The sequence below is a fragment of the Esox lucius genome, chromosome 17 (assembly GCF_011004845.1).
Source record: "Esox lucius isolate fEsoLuc1 chromosome 17, fEsoLuc1.pri, whole genome shotgun sequence".
Lineage (NCBI taxonomy): Eukaryota > Metazoa > Chordata > Actinopteri > Esociformes > Esocidae > Esox > Esox lucius.
Genome location: NC_047585.1, coordinates 28,103,490 through 28,123,567, shown reverse-complemented (window position 1 = coordinate 28,123,567; position 20,078 = coordinate 28,103,490). Strand labels below are relative to the sequence as shown.

At 40.5% G+C, this 20,078-nt stretch overlaps 1 protein-coding gene across 2 annotated transcripts; it reads left to right on the top strand.

Annotated features, from left to right (window-relative positions):
• The first annotated feature begins 5,050 nt into the window (after positions 1–5,050).
• On the top strand, positions 5,051–16,949 carry gata2b (GATA binding protein 2b). 2 transcript variants are annotated; one of them, XM_010881597.3, is made up of 6 exons: positions 5,051–5,286; positions 5,676–6,194; positions 6,967–7,566; positions 10,573–10,718; positions 14,826–14,951; positions 15,507–16,949. In XM_010881597.3, exons 2-6 carry the CDS (start codon positions 5,963–5,965, stop codon positions 15,792–15,794), a joined length of 1,392 nt encoding a protein of 463 aa, XP_010879899.2. In that variant the 5' UTR covers positions 5,051–5,286; positions 5,676–5,962; the 3' UTR covers positions 15,795–16,949. The 2 variants fall into 2 exon arrangements, with proteins under 2 accessions (XP_010879899.2, XP_010879897.2); XM_010881595.3 differs by having other exon boundaries at positions 10,561–10,718.
• The last annotated feature ends 3,129 nt before the right edge of the window (positions 16,950–20,078 follow it).

The window sequence follows — 20,078 nt, the reverse complement described above, 5'->3', positions numbered from 1 at the left end:
ATATATATATATATATATATTTATTCTGGGAGGGTTTTGTGTTATTTATTGAGGACTGTTTTTTTTCTTTGGTTTACATTCACAATTTTCCAAGTTATGACATAGGCCTTCAACCTCACCAGATTTAATCATTTGCTTCAATGAGCGTACTCATGTTTTGGTACTTCTCCATTTGCTATATGGCACAGTAGGCTATATCACAGGCCAATATTATCTACCAAATGTCTATCCTGCCCTCTATTACTAATGACTGAAGTGGTATGTGAATTCTTCCTAGATTTATGTCATTTAGCAAATTTATACTTTTTATGCTGGCACTTGAAGGAATCAAACTGAAACACTGGTGTTGCAAACAACATGCTCTATCAACTAAGCTCCACTAGACTAGATCTAGACTGAACTAACAATTAAATGTTGTGTGCCACATCATCTAGTTCAACATCTAGAATGTATAGTCTATAATACATGATAACACACTTATTTTACTTATTTTACACACTATCCTTGTGTGCACCCCAAACATTACTGTCATTCAAAATTCTATTTTTTTAACCCAGAATCCCAAGAAATCTTACTCTTACCATAAAACCAACCTAGAAATTGCTTTTTGGGAAGTAATTGGGACTGATGAAATGCCTCCACAAGGTGACGTTTTCCATTTCTAGACGAGATTTTTAGTTCCCGCCATGACAGCAAAGTTAACCTGTACACAAACACACATCATCTCACCACTCTGCACACACAATGCAGCGTTCAATATCTGCAAGGTGCCCCAATTTGGTTCTTGCCAACTTTGACAATGGAAGAGCGATGAAGCACAGAAAAATGACATGTGCTTATGATGAATGTGATTACTGCATCTCTGAATACCTCCTTTGTTTCCTGAAAGGCACTTGTTACATCTTTACTACAACCCTGTTTCCAAAAAAGTTGGGACGCTGCATAAAATGAAAATACAATTAAATGATGTGCAAATCAATTATCTCTATATTTAATTGAAAATAGTAAAAGAAAACACATATCAAAGGTTGAAACTGCAAAATGTTATTGTTTTAGGAAAGAAACATGCCCATTTTGAATTTGATGGCAGCAACACATTTCAGAAAAGTTGGAACAGGAGCATATTTACCACTGTGTTGCATCACCTCTTCTTTTAACAATATTCATTAAGTGTTTGGGAACTGAGGACTTGCTGTTGTTTTGAAAGTGAAATGTATTCCCATTCTTGTTTGATATAGGATTTCAGCTGCTCAACAGTTCAGGGTCTCCTTTGCCGTATTTTTTGTTTCATAATGCACCCAATGTTTTCAACGAGGGACAAGTCTGGACTGCAGTCAGGCCATTTTAGCATTTTAGCCATTTTACTAAGGAGCCATGCTGTTGTAATATGTGCAGAATGTGGTTTGGCATTGTCTTGGTAGAAATAAACAAGGACTTCCCTGAAAAGATGTCACCTGGATGGCAGCATATGTTGCTCCAAAACCTGTTTATTTTCTTCAGCATTAATTGTGCACACAAATCTGCAAGTCACCCATGTCATGTGCACTAATGCACCCCCATACCATCATGGATGCTGGCTTTTGAGCTGTGCGCTGTTAAGAAGCCGGGTAGTCCCTCTCCTCTTTAATCCAGAGGATGCTGTGTCCATGATTCCCAAAACTAATTTCTAATTTTGATCTGTCAGACCACAGGACAGTTCTCCACATCACCTCATTCCTTCTAAAATGAGCTTGGGCCCAGAGAAGGCGGCTGCGTTTCTGAATCTTGTATATGTACGGTTACTTCTTTGTATGGTTGGGTTTTAACTTTAATTTTTCTGGATCCAGCGATGTACTGTGTACACAGACAATGGTTTTCAGAAGTGTTCCTGAGCCCATGCAGTGATTTCCACTACAGAATTGTTTGAGGGCCCAAAGATCACGACCATCCAATATTGGTTTTCTGCCTTCTCCCTTGCATACAGAGAGTTCTCTGGTTTCTCTGAATGTTTTAATGATAATTATGTGCCGTAGATGATGAGATCCCTAAACTCTTTTCTCAGTTTTACGTTAAAAAAAATGTATTCTTAATGTTGCACTAAGAATCTAAAACAAAATCCAGAAAATCACATTGGCAAACTTCACATGGGCCTGGACATGTGCTGGCTTGAGCAGGGGGACCTTGCATGCGCTGTAGGATTTTAATCCATGATGGCCTAGTGTGTTACTAATCAATCAGTCAATCAATCAAATGTATTTATAAAGCCCTTTTTACAACAGCAGTTGTCACAAAATGCTTTACAGAGGCACCTTAAACCCCAAGGAGCAAACAACAGTAATGTTGAATTTCAGTGGCTAGGAAAAACTCCCTTTGAAGGTCGAATTTTAGGAAGAAACCTAGAGAGGACCCAGGCTCAGAGGGGTGACCAGTCCTCTTCTGGCTGTGCTGGGTGAGATGGTTTTCTTTGAGACTGTGGTCCCAGCCCTCTTCAGGTCATTGACCAGGTCCTGCCATGTAGTTCTGGGCTGATCCCTCACCTTCCTCATGATCATTGATACCCCACAAGGTGAGATCATGCATGGAACCCCAGACTGAGGGAGATTGACCGTCATCTTGAACTTCTTCCATTTTCTAATAATTGCACCAACAATTGTTGCCTTCTCACCAAGCTGCTTGCCTATTGTCCTGTAGCCCATCCCAGTCTTGTGCAGGTCTAAAATGTTATCTCTGATGTCCTTACAGAGCTCTCTGGTCTTGGCTATTGTGGAGAGGTTGGAGTCTGTTTGATTAAATGTGTGGACAGGTGTCTTTTATACACGTAACGAGTTCAAACAGGTGCAGTTAATACAGGTAATGAGTGGAGTACAGGAGGGCTTCTTAAAGAAAAACTAACAGGTCTGTGAGAGCCGGAATTCTTACTCGTTGGTAGGTGATCAAATACTTACGTCATGCAATAAAATGCAAATTAATTATTTAAAAATCATACAATGTGATTTTCTGGATTTTTGTTTTAGATTCCGTCTCTCACAGTTGAAGTGTACCTATGATAAATTTAGAGTAGGAAAACCTGCAAAATCGGCAGTGTATCAAATACTTGTTCTCCCCACTGTAGGTTGTGTGATATTCCACCAGGTTTAGTTTCATAGCGTTACACAACTTTTCCAGTCTTTTGTTGCCTCTGTCCCAACTTTTTTGAAATGTGTTGCTGGCATCAAATTCAAAGTGGGCATATATTTTCAACATTTGATATGTGGTCTTTGTACTATTTTCTATTGAATATAAGGTTGAAATGATTTGCATTCTGTGTTTATTTACATTTTACACAGTGTCCCAACCTTTCTGGAAACTGGGTTGTAAGAACATGTGCTATATAGTACAGTGTAAAAATAACTAACTGTTGTATCATCAAAATAGTATTTCCTGATTTGCACGCTCTCTTTTCCACCCCCCACCCCCGGTCACTGAAGACTAAGTATTTGGCAATAGGTTAATCAGATTCTGCTGTCTGCTACTTCTAAGCAAGCAGGTAGAGGGAACTTATGATACAACTCCATCATCAAACCAGGAATTATGTTCACAAGAATGCCATAAACAGATATTTTCCAGCTACTGTGTCCACACCATAGCCCAGCAGACTGCAGTTCCCTTTATTGATTGCGTTTCAAATTAGACCCAAAGTGTTCTCTGGGGTCAAATCAAATCCCTGGTCAGGCTAGGGTGACCAAATCTAGCTGTCTTCTGTCGCCAATGGATGCATGTAGACATATCTCTAAACCACAGCAAAGGTCAAAAGACTGTACGTTATTCATTATTAATGCCACTATACCGTCGACATATCTATTGCAGCCCTCCCAGTAGAGTGTCTTTGAAGTTGTGTTCTTCGAGTTCATCCTTTGGGACGTAAGCAGATCTCGTGCTCCCCCATCTCCTTATATTCCTTTAAGTGTTATTAAAAGTTCATCTCCTGATTATTATTTTTTTATCCTGTAAAATGCGGTGACGTCAGGGAGCGGCGTCAGATTGGCGGCTAGTTGGCCGGACAGGGCCTCGAGCGAGCTCTCTGCTCACATTAGTCCCTGTCATTCATATTCACTCTCTCGCCTTGCTATAGACTGCTCGCGCAAACGCTCAGAAAAACGGCTGGATATTGTAGTCCGGGCAAGCAGGGTCCGTCACTGAATTATTCACAATTATCAAATGTTCCTGTAGAACGCAATGCGACGAGGGACTGATTATGTTAACAATCTGTCGTATTTTGATGAGCACGCAAGCTCTCCTATATACTCACAATACCTAGTCAAAAATGCACTCTTCTCTCGTTTCATGTTAGATTGCAGTGCAATAAGTGCGACAAAAATATACAATGCTTTATGCGTGGGATAATGAGGACACTCCACTCACACTCACTGCGCTTGTGAATGGGCTACTCGGTCTACTGGCCTGTATTACTGTGACCACATACTACACAAACCTGGTTTCGTTTCATGGTTTAATGGTTACTTATGAAGTAATGCAGCGTGTGTTCAACTTGTTTACTAAACTAAACTAAAGAACATGTTAATAAAAATGACGTGATGACTGGTAATAAGACGCAATGTGGTGTAAGACGGACGGGCAACGAAGACACCAGCGGTCAGTCACTGACAGAGAAGTTTGCGTTTGCGTAGTTAGGATGAACAACAAATTAAATCCAGGTTTTTCCATATTAGCCTATATAAATTAGGAGTACCAATGATATTATAAATGTAAGTATCCTACAACTTAAAAAATAAGAGAATATATATATATATATATAAATCTCACCATGTGAGAAAATATATTTCTCCCATGGTTGAACCCATTACGCGTTGACCTTTTGCTGCGTCTCTAGTAAGATGATCCTGCTGATTGCGACGTCCTGGGATGAGACTAGTATTCACTACAAGGGTCATCGTTGTCTGTTCGTTGTTGCTTGGGAGAGGGTGAGTGGCATGGAGATTCCGAGGAGGGAGTAGTCAGCATTGTTATTCAGAATCCAATTGGCTGCCGCAGAGTCAACGCTAAAGCCAAGACGCCGCCCTTGCGCGCATGACATGGAATTCACTGGCGCCAGGGCTGACAGTTAGTACAGCTGCACGTCGCTAGGCCTGTCCGTCTCCACCGGAGTTTACCCAACCGATAACCCTGCACTAAAACCAAAGAAAATAGACCAAAGATATTTTGGATACGTTGAATTAATACTGCAAAGGAAAATACCTTTCTAACTGAAGAAGAATTGCCCCAAAGTGGCTTGAAAACGGAATAACCAACCTCGCTTATACTGAAAAGGTATTATTTATATAAAATATTTTCCCCATGTATGTAAGGGGCATGTAACTTGTATGTAAAAAATATACTCGGATCTGTAAGAATTATAACCGTTCTGAGTGGGCAACTGACGATTAGTTCATGTGGTAAAGGCATGGGTCAAAAAGTAGCCTACGGATCTGTGAGGATGATTTGGTGATTTCAGGTTCCTTTGAATGGGAGTAGGTGGGGTGATTGACTCGAATGCTTCTTGTGTTCCATCTTTAAACGCATCGCTTACAAAAAGCACCTAAAGGGGCCAGCCACTCTGAGTTATTTTCTAGGACTAGACAGAATAGCATAATCATAACGCTATACAATGTAGCCTATGCGTTCGAATAAATAACATTCTATTTTTGGTTGTATTACAGGTGTCCTGACCCAGGCACTACTCGATACCTGTTGAAGAAGCAGAGAGATAAGAAGAGCTCAATTTGACTAAGAGTAAATACCGAAATATAGGAAACTGACTAGCGTGAAGTCTCAACACTTCTGAGTTGTTTTCCATAATAGGACATTTGTATCAGTGGAGAGAGACGTGTTTTGCAAAAACCAAAGCAGAGAGCGAGAGAACGGTTCAGGGACAAGCTGTTCTCTCCCTAGAGGGTCCGCTTCGCTTTTCACCCTGTTTGCCCAACACGGAGAGACCCACACAGACATGGATGTAGCGGCTGATCCGCCTCGGTGGATGCACCACCACGCCGTGCTGAACGGCCAACACCCGGACGCTCACCACCCCGGCCTTTCACACAACTACATGGAGCCAACCGCACAACTTCTGCCCCCGGACGAAGTGGATGTTTTCTTTAACCATCTGGATTCGCAGGGAAACCCGTACTACCATAACTCAGCTCATGCGCGGGCGAGAGTGTCCTACAGCCAAGCTCACGGTAAGATCTCACGTTTACCTAAATAATGCAACTTTCCAGATAATATAGCCCACTGTAATTTCTGCATTAATTTACTAAGTTAGTTGAAATTGTCAGAGCGCCTGGAAGACTAATTTTCTCGAATCAACAAATTATGCGAATATATATTTGTTTGCAAAATAGGTTCTGCACGTTCCAAATAACTTGCCAGAACCCCTTAATATTTATATCCAATATAATATAAAATGTTGACCCAAGATAAGAAAAAAAATATGGGGTTATAATTTATTTGTTTTTGTCTGAATAGGCTATAACTGCAAACAGTGTATTTTGAGCCCCTTGCAAATCGAATAACCTTATTCCACAAAATGAGGGCTGTGGTGTGGTAATAACACTAATTGGCTGTCTGACCGTTGTGATAAAAAAAGCTGCCAATAATTTCAAGGCTTTTTTCCAAAAAACGGTTCACTGTCACGCGAAATAAAATGTGCTTTTATCCCGTTACTTCATCATATTACATACTTGACTTTGTTTCATATTTCTGAAATATAAAATAACAAGAAGGAAAAAAACATATGTCTTTATATGTTCTGCGAACGATATATTTTAAACCACTCACGAATCAAACAATTTCAAATAACGATGGATTATTGTCATGTTGCGTCAACAGGTGAATGACTGGTGACCCAACTATGACATCACATAATGACAATAATCAGAGTGGAGAATGAAATAATTAGCCTTTTGTGAGCCTATGAATTCTAACTATAAACATTCATTTTCACTCTTTCAGCACGGCTCGCTGGTAGTCAGGTCTGCCGGCCACATCTCATCCATAGCCCAGGGATTTCATGGCTAGAGCCCGGTAAAGCAGCCCTCTCAGCCGCCCACCATCACAACGCATGGGCGGTCAGCCACTTCAGTAAGACCGGGCTGCATCCCTCAGGTTCCGCGGCACCAGGCGGTCTTTCCGCAGTATACCCCTGCAGCAGCAACGCTAACACGGCCTCAGCATCCTCCTTAACGTCGGCGTCCCATTCGAGTCCACATCTGTACAGTTTCCCACCTACACCGCCGAAAGATGTTTCCCCGGACCCCGGAGCCACCTCTCCCTTGTCCTCTACCCCGAGAATGGATGAGAAGGAGTCTATCAAGTACCAAATGTCCCTTTCTGACAGCATGAAGATGGAGGGTTCCAGTCCTCTCCGGAGCAGCCTAGCCTCAATGAGCACCCAGACCCCATCCACGCACCACCCAATACCGACCTACCCCACTTATTCTCTCCCGGCAGCGCATGACTACGGGAGCAGTCTTTTCCACCCTGGCAGCCTGCTCGGAGGATCGTCTTCCAGCTTTACTCCGAAATGTAAAAGCAAAACCCGGTCGTGCTCAGGTGAGTCTCTTCTTGAAAATGTGGGATTTCAAACGTTGATTAGCCACATAATGATAACGACGATAATGATGATAATGATTAGTTGTAGTAGCCTAGTAGTAGTAGTAGCAATAGTAGTAGAAGACTGATAGAACACGCCGAAAGTATGTTTTTGGCCACGTATAGTGTAACAGACTAGTTGTTATAAAAACAAAGAAGTTATGTTGAAACAAGAACAATAAGAAATATTTCCCATGTGAAGTAAATATTATAGGATAGTTTATCGAATTACTGCTACTCGAAACATGGAACTAAATAAAATAAAAAATTTAAATCTTCAGAACTAACAATAGTCTTAAATATATTAGCCGTAAATGTAATATTCGTTTTATAATAATAATGGTATACATGGCATGTTTAAAACACTTTCAAAGCATACATAAACATCCTTAGAAAACTGGACAAAATGGGCTAATAATATCATAAACACAATTAGCCTCGACCTGGAAGTGGGAGTGGTATTCAGGGGATAAATGGGCTGAGGTGACCTGAGTGAATGTTTCGTTTCACAGATCTTTTCACACTCACATACACGTTTCGGAGATATTTTATATCACACAGACAAACACACACACACACACACGCACACACTTTGGTTTCTTTTGACGCCAAAAGTAAACATAATCCGCCTTAAAGAACCGGAAACTATAGGCCCCTAGACAAGCATGCACCCAAAGCAGTGTCACATATCCACATAGTAGTAATCCTGTATGTGAATTGGTTTGCACGAACCAAGAATGGTATCTCAAAATCCATTTTTATTTTCACATGGACAAAAACAGAATATACCTATTATTTATAGGCATATAAAACGTTTACCAAAAAAGGGGTTATATTAGTTTTTAGGGTGGGGGTTATGTGTACATATGTACAATAGTTGGTGTGAGGTTGTAATATTGTGTAAGTTATGTTCTCCCAAATTTTTGCTGCAACGTTTTACTATTACCGCTTTGGCCAATTGGGTATATCAATCCTGCGTAGTGGTTTCAGTATAAATCCGTGATATAAACATATATTCTTATAACGATGATAGGTTATATGCTTAATGACGATAAGAAACTTAACTTTTTGTATACTGTGAAGACAAACAAAATTATCCTGCGAGTATAGGTCCTAGGCTAATAATGTACTTATTTCGGTGAAACGGACAGGTATTGCTTAGCATATGGCCTCGTCTTGCGCACACACCAAGACCTCAGATGACGCGTTTATTATCCTCTTTCGTCAACCGCGACTCAATTACGCTCGTACTAGCTTGGCCTTGAAAACGGCGAACTGGATACAGCCCCGGAGGTGTGAAAGGAAGATCTGCTCGCGCGTATAGCCAAACAATCTCAGTATTTACAATGAGCCGTTTCTTTGTTACATAATACAGCATTGTCGAGTCTGACATTTGGCAACTGTAGACAGAGCTGATTGCCTTCAAGCAGTCCCTTTTTACTGAGCACGAGTATTCATTTGTTGGAAAAAGAAAGAATCAACAAAAAATGTATTCAACATATTTCATAATGAGGGATTAGATGTCTCAACATAATCCCAAAGAGTGTTCTTAAAAAAAAAACAGTGCTTGTGCTATTATGGTCATTTTCAGACAGGCATCATTTCGTTAGGAAGACCCAGCTAGACAGATGATCCTCCTCACTAAATGTATGTGTTAGTCTCTCTGATAATACTGTCTTGATACTAGGAACCTGTCTCTGTGGGGATGTTCATAGTCGACCATCTAGTGCTATATCATCACACTATTCTGGTGGAGTCCCTAATCACACCTAGAGCCACTTCTTGTTGGATTTACCCGAATCTTGGCCTCCTTCCTCACACTTTCTCTCATTCTCTTGGTCTCCCCCTTTTCTCCCGGTCTCCTTCTCTGGCTGTCTATACTCAGCATTATCTGGAGCCGATAGAGGCAAATGCCCCTATTACACTAGTATTAAGTCATATAATCTAGACTAACAATCTGTGTGTTACGACAAACGTTATAACCAGCACACATTTGAAAAATGACTGTCTTGCATGGTGGTTTTAACTGTTAACAGCAAACGTCACCTTTCTAAGAATTCTGATTCAAAGTTAGTTGGAGCCCACGATGATGAGGTTATGAGGGTGAGATAGTAACAGGTTGATGTTGACACCACATACATATACACATGCATGGACACTACCACAAACACCCACACAAACACACGCACACACCCGCCCCCCCACCCACACACCCGCACACACACACACACACACACACACACACACACACACACACACACAACCACTATAGATTTATATTTATTCTACTGTAAATGATGGGAGGATTGTAGGTAGACTATCAGTTAGAACCGTGGTAAACAAAAGGTTGAAAATTCAAACACCACAGTTGACAGGACAACCTGTCAATCTACCCTTGAGTGAGACACTTAACACTAATTTCCCCATTGATGCTGTCAATAGAAAACACTTACTACACATAAGCACCCGATATTTCATCTTTTAAATCAATCACAGCAAAAGGAAGAAAACCCTGACACCTTTCTGAAACATTACTTGCTCCCAACAGACCCAAAGCTGAACGAAACGTAACTAGATCAAACAGAAAAGCCTGGCAGCGTTTTCATGTTGTTCCAAGAGTGTGCAGAGGGTTCAAAACAGTCTCTCACAAACTTTAAATCAAAAACACTCAGCCTACTCATAATAATGGGAATTTAAGATCAGAACTACGGAGCTGTGGGTAGAAACAAAACATTGATCCTCAAAACAATTTCCATGCTTCAGTGCACAAATATGCCCTCATGGCCAGCCAGCTTTCCGGAACAACAAACCTTAAACGATTCAAAATGTTACATCCCAGTGCAACAGGTTACATAAAATGTTACATCCTCACTGCAACGGCAACAGTGCATTTGTATGATACATTCCAGTCGACGGGTTAATTTTATAAATGTCCCTGTGTCTTCTCTCCACCTGCATGCTGCTCAGAGGGGCGCGAATGTGTCAACTGCGGAGCCACCTCCACCCCCCTGTGGCGGCGGGACGGGACGGGCCACTACCTGTGCAACGCCTGCGGGCTTTACCACAAGATGAACGGCCAGAACCGACCCCTCATCAAGCCCAAACGCAGACTGGTGGGTTCCGCACAAACTCCAAACCACACATACAGAAACACAAACAGGTAGAAGTGTTGAGCGCAGGGACGCGAGGGGTAAAATAGGGCTGTGTGTGGGGAGGGGGGTTTGTGCACAATTCCAGGAAAGTTATATTTTCCCAATCAGTTTCCGGGAATTGTGTTCCACACTGGCCCCTCTGCGCTCCGGTACACAGGTTGCTAGTGGAGTGCAGCCATCTAGGTTGTTGCTGCTATCATTATTGCTGCAACTTCTGATACTGTCACTGATACCAGGGCCATTGCAGGCCTCTCTGTCATCTCTGACTGTCACTATAAAGCACCATGATGGTCTGCTGCGGAGGTTCAGAGACTCATCCTAGTCACACAGCCGTATTTGGCAATAGGAAACACAGACCCGTGTGTTGCTTTTCTTTGTTAGTGAATATGTGCGACTAGCGTGTGCAATACATAAATGGCTATCTCCCTCTGCTATCTCTCCGTTTCTCTTGGCTAAGTGCTAGATCGAGCCTGCTTCTTGCTTGGCTGATGTTACATTGTGTACTTCACATGGTGAACTAATTTCAACATCATTGTTGTGTTTTCCTATAAGGGTAGCAGGCAGGTCAGATCTACACTGATACCCAGGCAGACAGCAGTTCAGTGGACTATGTAAATGTTGTCATTACTGAAATTGCAGACTTAATGTGCTGCCGATTCCACTGATTGGGGTTAAATGCTAAAAGCTAATATTTTCATGTAACAGTAGAACTATCTACAGCCCAGAGCTAACCAGACTTGAAAGCATTTGATCAATGAAGAAGGCATATGTATTAAAAAAGCTGTGATGGTGGAAATTGACCCAAAGCGATGTAGAAAGATGAACATTTACTTTAGAACTGAAAATCCGTTGTGATCTAGATATAACTATATTGTGTGATGGCCATTTTAATTTATATCAAAGACGAAAGCAAAAAATAGAATTTGCCACGGTCAGTGGAAAGATATGATGACATCTACAAATGACAATGTCTCTCATACAACATGTGAATAGTTCCTGTATTTCTTAAAATGTTAAATATGGCACAGTAATACTGCATGTTGACTAATAATAATAATAATGTAAATAATAATTGAAAATAGCATTCATAATAACCATAGCAATATTGATTACACTGAGCTATAATTTACATAATAACCACTAATGGTTAAACTTTGCAATACTCTTTTTCAAACCTTTATTGAATTCATTTGGAAATCCATTATTTTCATTTGAGAAATGTAGTTTTTAATAATAAAAAAACTGTCTTCATCAGTTATCTTCAAATACAGGGATAGCCAGGCCAATTTTCTGGAAATGAACTTGGATGTATGCCTAATTAGGATATGCCTATTGAAATGGAATTTGTTCCCAAATGTCTCAGGAATCAGGATTCAAAATAAGATTACTAATCTTTTAATCAAAGGCAATAGCCTTGAACGCATTAATAATTAACACACAAACAGGTTTGGACTATTTAACACCTCATATTTCAGGTCGACTACATTTCTTAAGGACCATCCTTGAGAATAATTTTGTGGGCATGTTGATTATAGAATGGTCGAGAAAATATGACAGAAGCATACATATACAATGGGACATTTTATTTTCACAAGGTCTCAGCCGACGACAAAAAGACTCCACTGATTGGGACATTTTATTTTCACAAGGTCTCAGCCAATGTAGGCTTGTCTATAAAGAAGTATCACCGACGTGAATACATTTTGATTCTTCTGAAACATTTCTATCGTTGCTTGAGTTTGTTTTGTAGCCCCAACGCTATAGGTCTTGATACGTTGCGCCTAAAAACATTTTAGTCCAAAGTATATTCCAAAACCACTGTCAGTAGGCTAAAGTATAAACGTAAGTTAAAAAATAAATGTAAATACATTTTCCCAACAGTCCTAATGTCTAAAAAATGCATTCGATTATTTTCCATATAAGTCAGTGGCCCGTGCGTTTCAGCTTGCGTGTTTTCATTGCTCGCGAGTGGGGCCTTCCAGTTATTTCCTATCCGGAAATCTGTCGGTACCGATAAGGATGCGGGGCAAGCGCATGTTTCCGTACGTGTCGCGTTAACTACACTTACTTTTCTATAGCAGTGGTCAAGCCGGCCAGTTCGCATAGCATAGACTACAGTAAAGGAATAGTCACCACACTTAAGAACCCTTTATGTGCACAGTAAAAACATCGAAGGAGAGAGAAGCAGGCAGCGCTTATGGGAAGTGTTTTAACCTGCTGTCAGGACAAGGTCAGGGCTCGAACCTAGACTGGTAGACGTTTTTACTTGGAGGTTTGTTTATTTAGGAACGTTTGACACAGATTGAATGATAACCTCCTTGACTCACCCACTGGCGGTTGAGCAAATTTTTAAAACTGATTTATATTAAATATGAAATATTTTAAAACAAATTTAATTTGGCGTATTTTATCACCTTAACCAATTGTATTTAATAAAAAATGTGTTGTGTGTGTCCGATTTTTAACTAACTTTTAAAGACGATATAAACCAGAAATTGATCTGGGGCAAAACGTGGATCCTCAGTAATCACACATTTCCAGTACACATTGTGGATACATTTGAAAACTGAAAGGTTGGAAAATGTAGTTGTCTACCAATGAATCATAATTTTACAATGATGCAATGACTATTTTCATAATTTTACCAACACTTGAAAAATGTGCTCTACCAGGCAGGTTGAGTTGACCATAAAATTAATGCTATTATGTTATGCTATGCAATTATACATAATAATGAAATATTTGTGTCATTTTATGTCTGTGCAAATGGAAAAATGTTTAAATATCCATACTATCATATGCTGTCAGCTGCTTATATTCAATCACAAAATTGTTTAATACATATATATTACACTATATAAACTCTAAACACATACATTTACAAATACTTTAATATTTATATATGAAAAACAAACATAATAATATACATTTTTAAAGTAGGCCTATCTTCCATTATAAACAAGAAACATTTCTTAGACTATTTAAAAGTTCATGCAAATTCGAATAGAAAATTACTTTGGTTTAGGCGTTTGTTCTTAATTATCTCATGTTGTATTTAAAAAAAAAAAAATCCTAATTTACGACTCATACTGAATCTAAATATACTTATTTTCACAAGTATTTATTTTCAGATATTATCTTTCATATATTTCTCTTTGTAAAGCACACTGAATTGCTTCGATGTATGAATTGTGCTATATAAATAAACTTGCTTGCTCTTCCCTCGTCAATTCATATTTTGAAGTATGTCCCATGAATCCATGTAGGTGTGTAGGGTGATAGCAATGCACTATTCTGTCACCGGGTTCAGATTACAATATTGTGCTGTAGGGGTATACTTAAATTGCATGCGTGTAAATGTTTCATATTAAGTGTGAAGAATCCATCTGTAATGGCAGGGGATCGCACAAGCAGCCTGGATACTGGAGGGCCTATACTGCCCCCCTCGCTACCTAATCTCCATTCAATGGCAATACTTAGCATCCTGAGTGGAAGACCTTTGATAGTCTATCTGTAGAATGAAAAAACAGATCTCATGCTGGGAGAAAACTGTAGCCTATGTATGGCTAGAAAACCCATTACCTACTCATATGATCATTCAGCATGACATTTACAGTAACCCTTGATTTATTCTAGGTTAATAAAGACCAATTAATACCATAACAATATAGATATATTTGGTTTATCTTAATATAATATATAAAAAAATGTTTACCTTTGTTTAACCATGCAAGTCTATTCATATCTACAATGACGAACTGGCATGGAAGGGGCTGGGATAAAATTGTGAATAAGTTATTGCGTACTTCACTCACTGTGTCATTGAAATACAATGAACTATCACAAATGAATTAATGAGCTAAATATATGGAAATCTATAATGAACATCCGACCCCAAAAATAATTCAAAAAATCTAATATTACAGTACATGTCCTCTTGGCTCCTGGAAACCGATATGCGAATCTCAGTCAAAACACCAACCAGTCCATTACCAACTTGTGCTTTCATCTGTTTTGTGTCTACGCTGTTGCGGTCAAACAAATACTTATATCATGTCTCCCTTTCAGTCTGCGGCCAGACGAGCCGGCACCTGTTGCGCTAACTGTCAGACGACCACCACCACACTGTGGAGGCGCAACGGCAATGGCGACCCGGTGTGCAACGCCTGCGGTCTGTACTACAAGCTGCACAACGTGAGTGGATCACTTGCCCGGCCGGCCTGGGCACCAGTCCTACCCACATCCAGCCAGATAGGTCAACCAGACGGACAGGTTGCACTGATTGTAACAGGGAGGCATAGGGAGAGAGGGAGGGAGAGAGAGGGAGGGAGGGGACACAGAGCCTGGCCCCGCAGACACACTGGGCCCAGTTGGTGTTTTCCTTTTCTGGGCTTTATTGTTTCCACGGTAGGCGTCATCCCCTTGAGAGTCACAATGGTGGGACTGTTGTTCAGAGAGACCAACTGCATCTATTAAAACGAAGCAAAACTGTTGAAGGTTGAGCCTTGGTGTGTATTTAATTGAATTAGGGCCTAGGGCGGCATGTAGGCCAAGTTTGGACGGTGATTTTATTTAGTCCCAAAAGTGTATTTATTCTAGTTTGAATTGTGGAACATAAAAGACGGCAAAAACACTGCTTTTTTTTTTGTCACCTATACTTATTTTAAACTCCAACATATTGAGTTGATCACAAACCCTCAATGCCACCCCGGTCACTCATCTGCCCCCTCCGACCGCTTCTCCCTACAGGTGAACCGGCCTCTGACCATGAAGAAGGAAGGCATCCAAACACGCAACCGCAAGATGTCCAACAAGTCCAAAAAGGGCAGGCGGGGCAGTGACAGTTACGAGGAGCTGTCCAAATGCATGCACGACAAGTCCTCGCCGTTCAGCGCTGCCTCCCTGGCCGGACATATGACCCACATGGGTCACCTGCCCCCCTTCAGCCACAGCGGACACATGCTGCCCACTCCCACGCCCATACACCCCTCTTTTGGCCACCCCCACCACTCCAACATGGTCACTGCCATGGGCTGAGCTGGGGGAGGGCCGGGAGTCCCGGGGGCAAGTTAAACTTGTTGCTTTTTCTAATGGGGGCGGGGGGGGGGGGTCAGATAAGCTTGAGAACAATGTTAAAGACATACGTGTCTGTGTTGATTGTCTTGCTGTATAGAGAATGTAAAGAGTACGGGGGGACATGGGGGGACCCGGGCAGCATCGACTCATTGGTGGGGTCATTTTCCTCTCTATTAGGTACCTGCTTAGACAAGTGATAGACCACGCCTCCACCCACTCATATACCGTCCCTTCCCACCTCTTCACTCTCCTGCTGCATTGTGCCAAGCAGGTCTGTATTAACTGTGAATATTGTAAATGTGTGAGATACGGGGCGGTGAAGAAAGAGCAATTCCCTTCACACCGTTTATTACCTATATGCTGGATTTCTGCTCATGGACTTCTACTATTTTTAATGGACAAGAAAAATGAAACAAGCAAACAAAAAAAGTTTATAAAGCCTAATTTGAAACAGTTTATTATTATTATTATTATTATTGTTTTTTGTCATTTTTTTTCAGATAATTTATTTTCCCTCTGCCTTTTGCCTTTTTCTCTCACATAAATCATAATGGATATTGTTATCACCATTTCTATCATTATAAATATATTTTTTTGCTAAAGCGCTTTCTGAGCTGTAAAACATTCCTCTTCTTGGAAATAAAGAAACCAAGGTTAATTCTGCTCCCCCTCTACAAGCTCCCTGAACAAATCAGAGGGGGGTTTGTTTAAAACATTTAGCAATGAGACAGAGATATACACAGACCATAGAAATAAACAACCAGTATCAGCCATTTGAGCTGCCATATTGGATACATCAATCTGACGCTATTTTTGGAGTATGCTAATTTACATGACAATAAAATGCAACGTATCTGTTTTATCAGCCTTATTGACCTCTGTCTTGCTCTATATCCACCTTTCCTGTTAGGATAACCTTGCCATGGTGATGGGCTGTACCTCTATATGTCTGTGGTGTTTGTCTGTGTCACAGCACAGCTTTGATTTGTTGACTCTCTTCTAAGCAGATACAAAACCACCCACTTGCTTATTATTACCGGTCCAAAAGAATGATGACCTGACATTATCTAGATACCATTACATTCTGATGATAATAAAGAAACCTTGTAAACAAGATTGAGAAGTCTTTACACTGTATTTTCCCTCTGAGAGATTCAATATTTAACAAATAAACACACACACACAAACATCTAACACCAACACTGTGGGGGAAACATTTATGTACATTGTACACCTTACAAAGAATGATTATGAAATTTTTCCGTAAAGCTGAGAGTAATCAAGGTTTTTACATGGTCTACGATCGGCAGTGTCCTTTTTTAGCGTAATGCTATCTGTAACATCAATAACAATAGTGGATGTGGTGTATAATAATGTATCATATGCTAACTTCATATTCACCAGTTTGTGTGCTTGTTCAGGATGTATTTTCTGGACTTTGCCGAATCAACTTTCTGATATCTTGAAGATTGTGTTCAAATTAAGTGTCTTGGAAGTCACATGGTAAAATCCACTTCTTATGCACAAAAAAACCACAACATGTATGTAAAGACAGGAAGAGTGTTTATCAAAAATGTATGGAAAGTGAACACATAAAAAAAGACCCATAGACTGACCTCAGCTGCTGTTCAGAAAAGGGGCCTGGCAGAGTAAACCTATGTACAGTGTATCGCCTCAATAAAAAAAAGGAATATTTATTACTAAATGTGCTAATTTAGTTACATTTCAAAAACAGCTGCATACAATGTCTTGATACAACCGGTGAAGGCTAATTTTGAAATACATGTATACAAATAAACAAACACCCCTTGCACTAAACAATTTCTTCAGCGGAAAAGAAAACACTTAGTCTCTGGAGACCGTGAAGTGGTTTTTTTGATTTTTTGCAGAACATTAAAAACTGTTAACAAACATTGAAGAAAGACAAATGACATGGACACAATTCTAGACACCCGAGAGCTATTAGTTGTTTGCATAGCCTTTGTCCAAGATAATCCCAAAGCGTGCTTTTCAGGAACTAACTTCAAATTCTTCAACGTTTGAAGAATGCCCTCCTCCAACGGCTGTTTTCAGCACTCACCATAACTTCGGAATGTTATTCCAATTTTGGACAGTATAGAACAAAGTGATTTATGGTGGTTCTGGGTTTGTTGTACTCCTGAAAAAAACACAATCTATAACAGAGACAAGGTTTTGGTCAGAAAATCCCACTCTAAACCACCTTAATAATCTGCCGATTTCAAGATGTCTTGCACATTCAAATTCTCGGTACCAGACGCACCGAAGCAACACCACAACATTACCTTACCAACATCAATTATAGTAGACAGGGTGTCATTTTCTTTAAACAATTCATACATTTCAATTGTAAAATTACAAAGATAAATGACAGAAAATGCAATTACCTTCAATGTGCGACTGATTTCAATCGAGAGTCCTCTAAAAGCGCAATGGTGTCTATATTTTTGTCTGCATCTGTATATGTGAAAATAAAACCATGTTCGGCCTAGTGCAGGGCCATTCTATTCAGACTACCTGGAATTATGCAATCCTTCTATACTTTCTGCTGACCTTAAAGAAAATGTAATAGGAATATTTCAGACTTGGTAACAGTTATAAGAGATTAAATTACATTTAGGTAAATAATCCCCTCTATAGTAATTATCAAATATTACAATCTTTATCCTTCTTTGTGTATGGCCAAACATGATGCGTTTTGAAAGACAGATACTGTATATCGACATCAATTGTCCTTAGTCTGAGACTCATTGCAGTGCATTATCACAGATTGGTCTTAAAGTTTGGGAGAAAAATGGTGTAAAAGCAACCAAAAGTATGAAGCCTGTTTTGCTGTAATCACTCACATGGGAGAAACATCAGTAAGGTACACACTCATAATCTCTCAGCTGTCCCATAGTAAGGCTCCATGTTTCCTTACAGCTTGCGGTAAAACATTTATATTAATGCTTTAAGAAATAACGGTTAAAATCAGGCATATCCAATGATCACATGATGTAAAAGCTACCCACTACTCATCTCTACCACCTGGACAGATTACATATGATGCACCCAAAGACCTTTCCCCACGTAATTAATACCCGCTTGAAATGTCCCTCCAAAGAGAGACTTTTCTCAGAAAACACTTTGACCTGTTCCTCAGTGGATGATACTAATCAACTGATATCCATTCTCTAATTAACTTGCAAACATTTGAGACATGCAATGTCGAGAGAGCTTTAAACCACGTTGCATCTATCTGCTCTGTTACTCAACTGGAAGCATCTGTTCAGTGAAAATAAAGGCTCCGCTCTCCTCAGCCAGCACCCTGATGCCATCTGATCCTGGGAGCCATGTTGGATCTCAGCCTTGCAGTTGACTGGAACTAGAGTGAGAGTGTGTCTGTGAGGATGATGATCCTTACGAAGCAGCTCCGCCCGCAGGGCTACAGAACCGGGGTCTCAGAAGGCCAACCGCGGGGGTCATCCTGAGTGCGAGCCCCTGAATCAAGCCCCCCCCCCCCCATTACCTCTCAACCCTCTTGACCTCTCACCCTGGAAGCACTTACACTGTCACTCTGCCAGACCCTCTCTCTCCATACACAGACATATTTACAGATCCTTTTAAAACGCCATGACTCCCTGCAAAAAATATGACACAGCAAAACAAAGACACCACGTCGTTAAATAAAGAGAGCGATAAAGGAAGAGTTGACTGGGAGGGTGAGTCTAGGATAGTGGTGGTAGAGTGGAAGAGCGGGTGGGCCTCCTAAATAAGTGGCCTTTCAGGTTTACAGTACCCCCTCCTCTTCCCTACATACCTCCTTCTCCATTTGTTTTTCCACCAAACTCAATTAATGGAACCAAAAGCCGGACCAGGCTGGACTTCAGAGGGACCAGTTAAAGGAGAGATGGCGATAAAGAAGATGAAAGAGGAAACAGCTTGGTCCAGTTCAGTCCATGGTCCCTTTTGGTAGGTTGGGGTTGGGGTGGGTGGGGGTTTCCAATAAGATGAACACACAGGGAAAACGAACAGACAACAGCACAGAAGAACAGCATTGCCGATGGATGTATGACCAACACTGTCCATCGGAGACATTAGCTGTCACCCTCAACGAGATCCAAGCCTCTGCTGGGCTCTCATACAAAAACCGACAGCAAGATTTATCCTATCTCAGTTGCTTCGAGATGCAATCAACAACATCTCAGAGGAGCTGGAAAAACAAGCAACACTGAAGAAAGACATACC

Coding starts and splice junctions, on each gene's coding strand:
- gata2b (XM_010881595.3), top strand. CDS start 5,963: ATGGATGTAGCGGCTGATCCGCCTCGGTGGATGCACCACCACGCCGTG. Junction 6,195..6,966: donor GTCCTACAGCCAAGCTCACG/GTAAGATCTCAC, acceptor TCACTCTTTCAG/CACGGCTCGCTGGTAGTCAG. Junction 10,719..14,825: donor TCAAGCCCAAACGCAGACTG/GTGGGTTCCGCA, acceptor TCTCCCTTTCAG/TCTGCGGCCAGACGAGCCGG.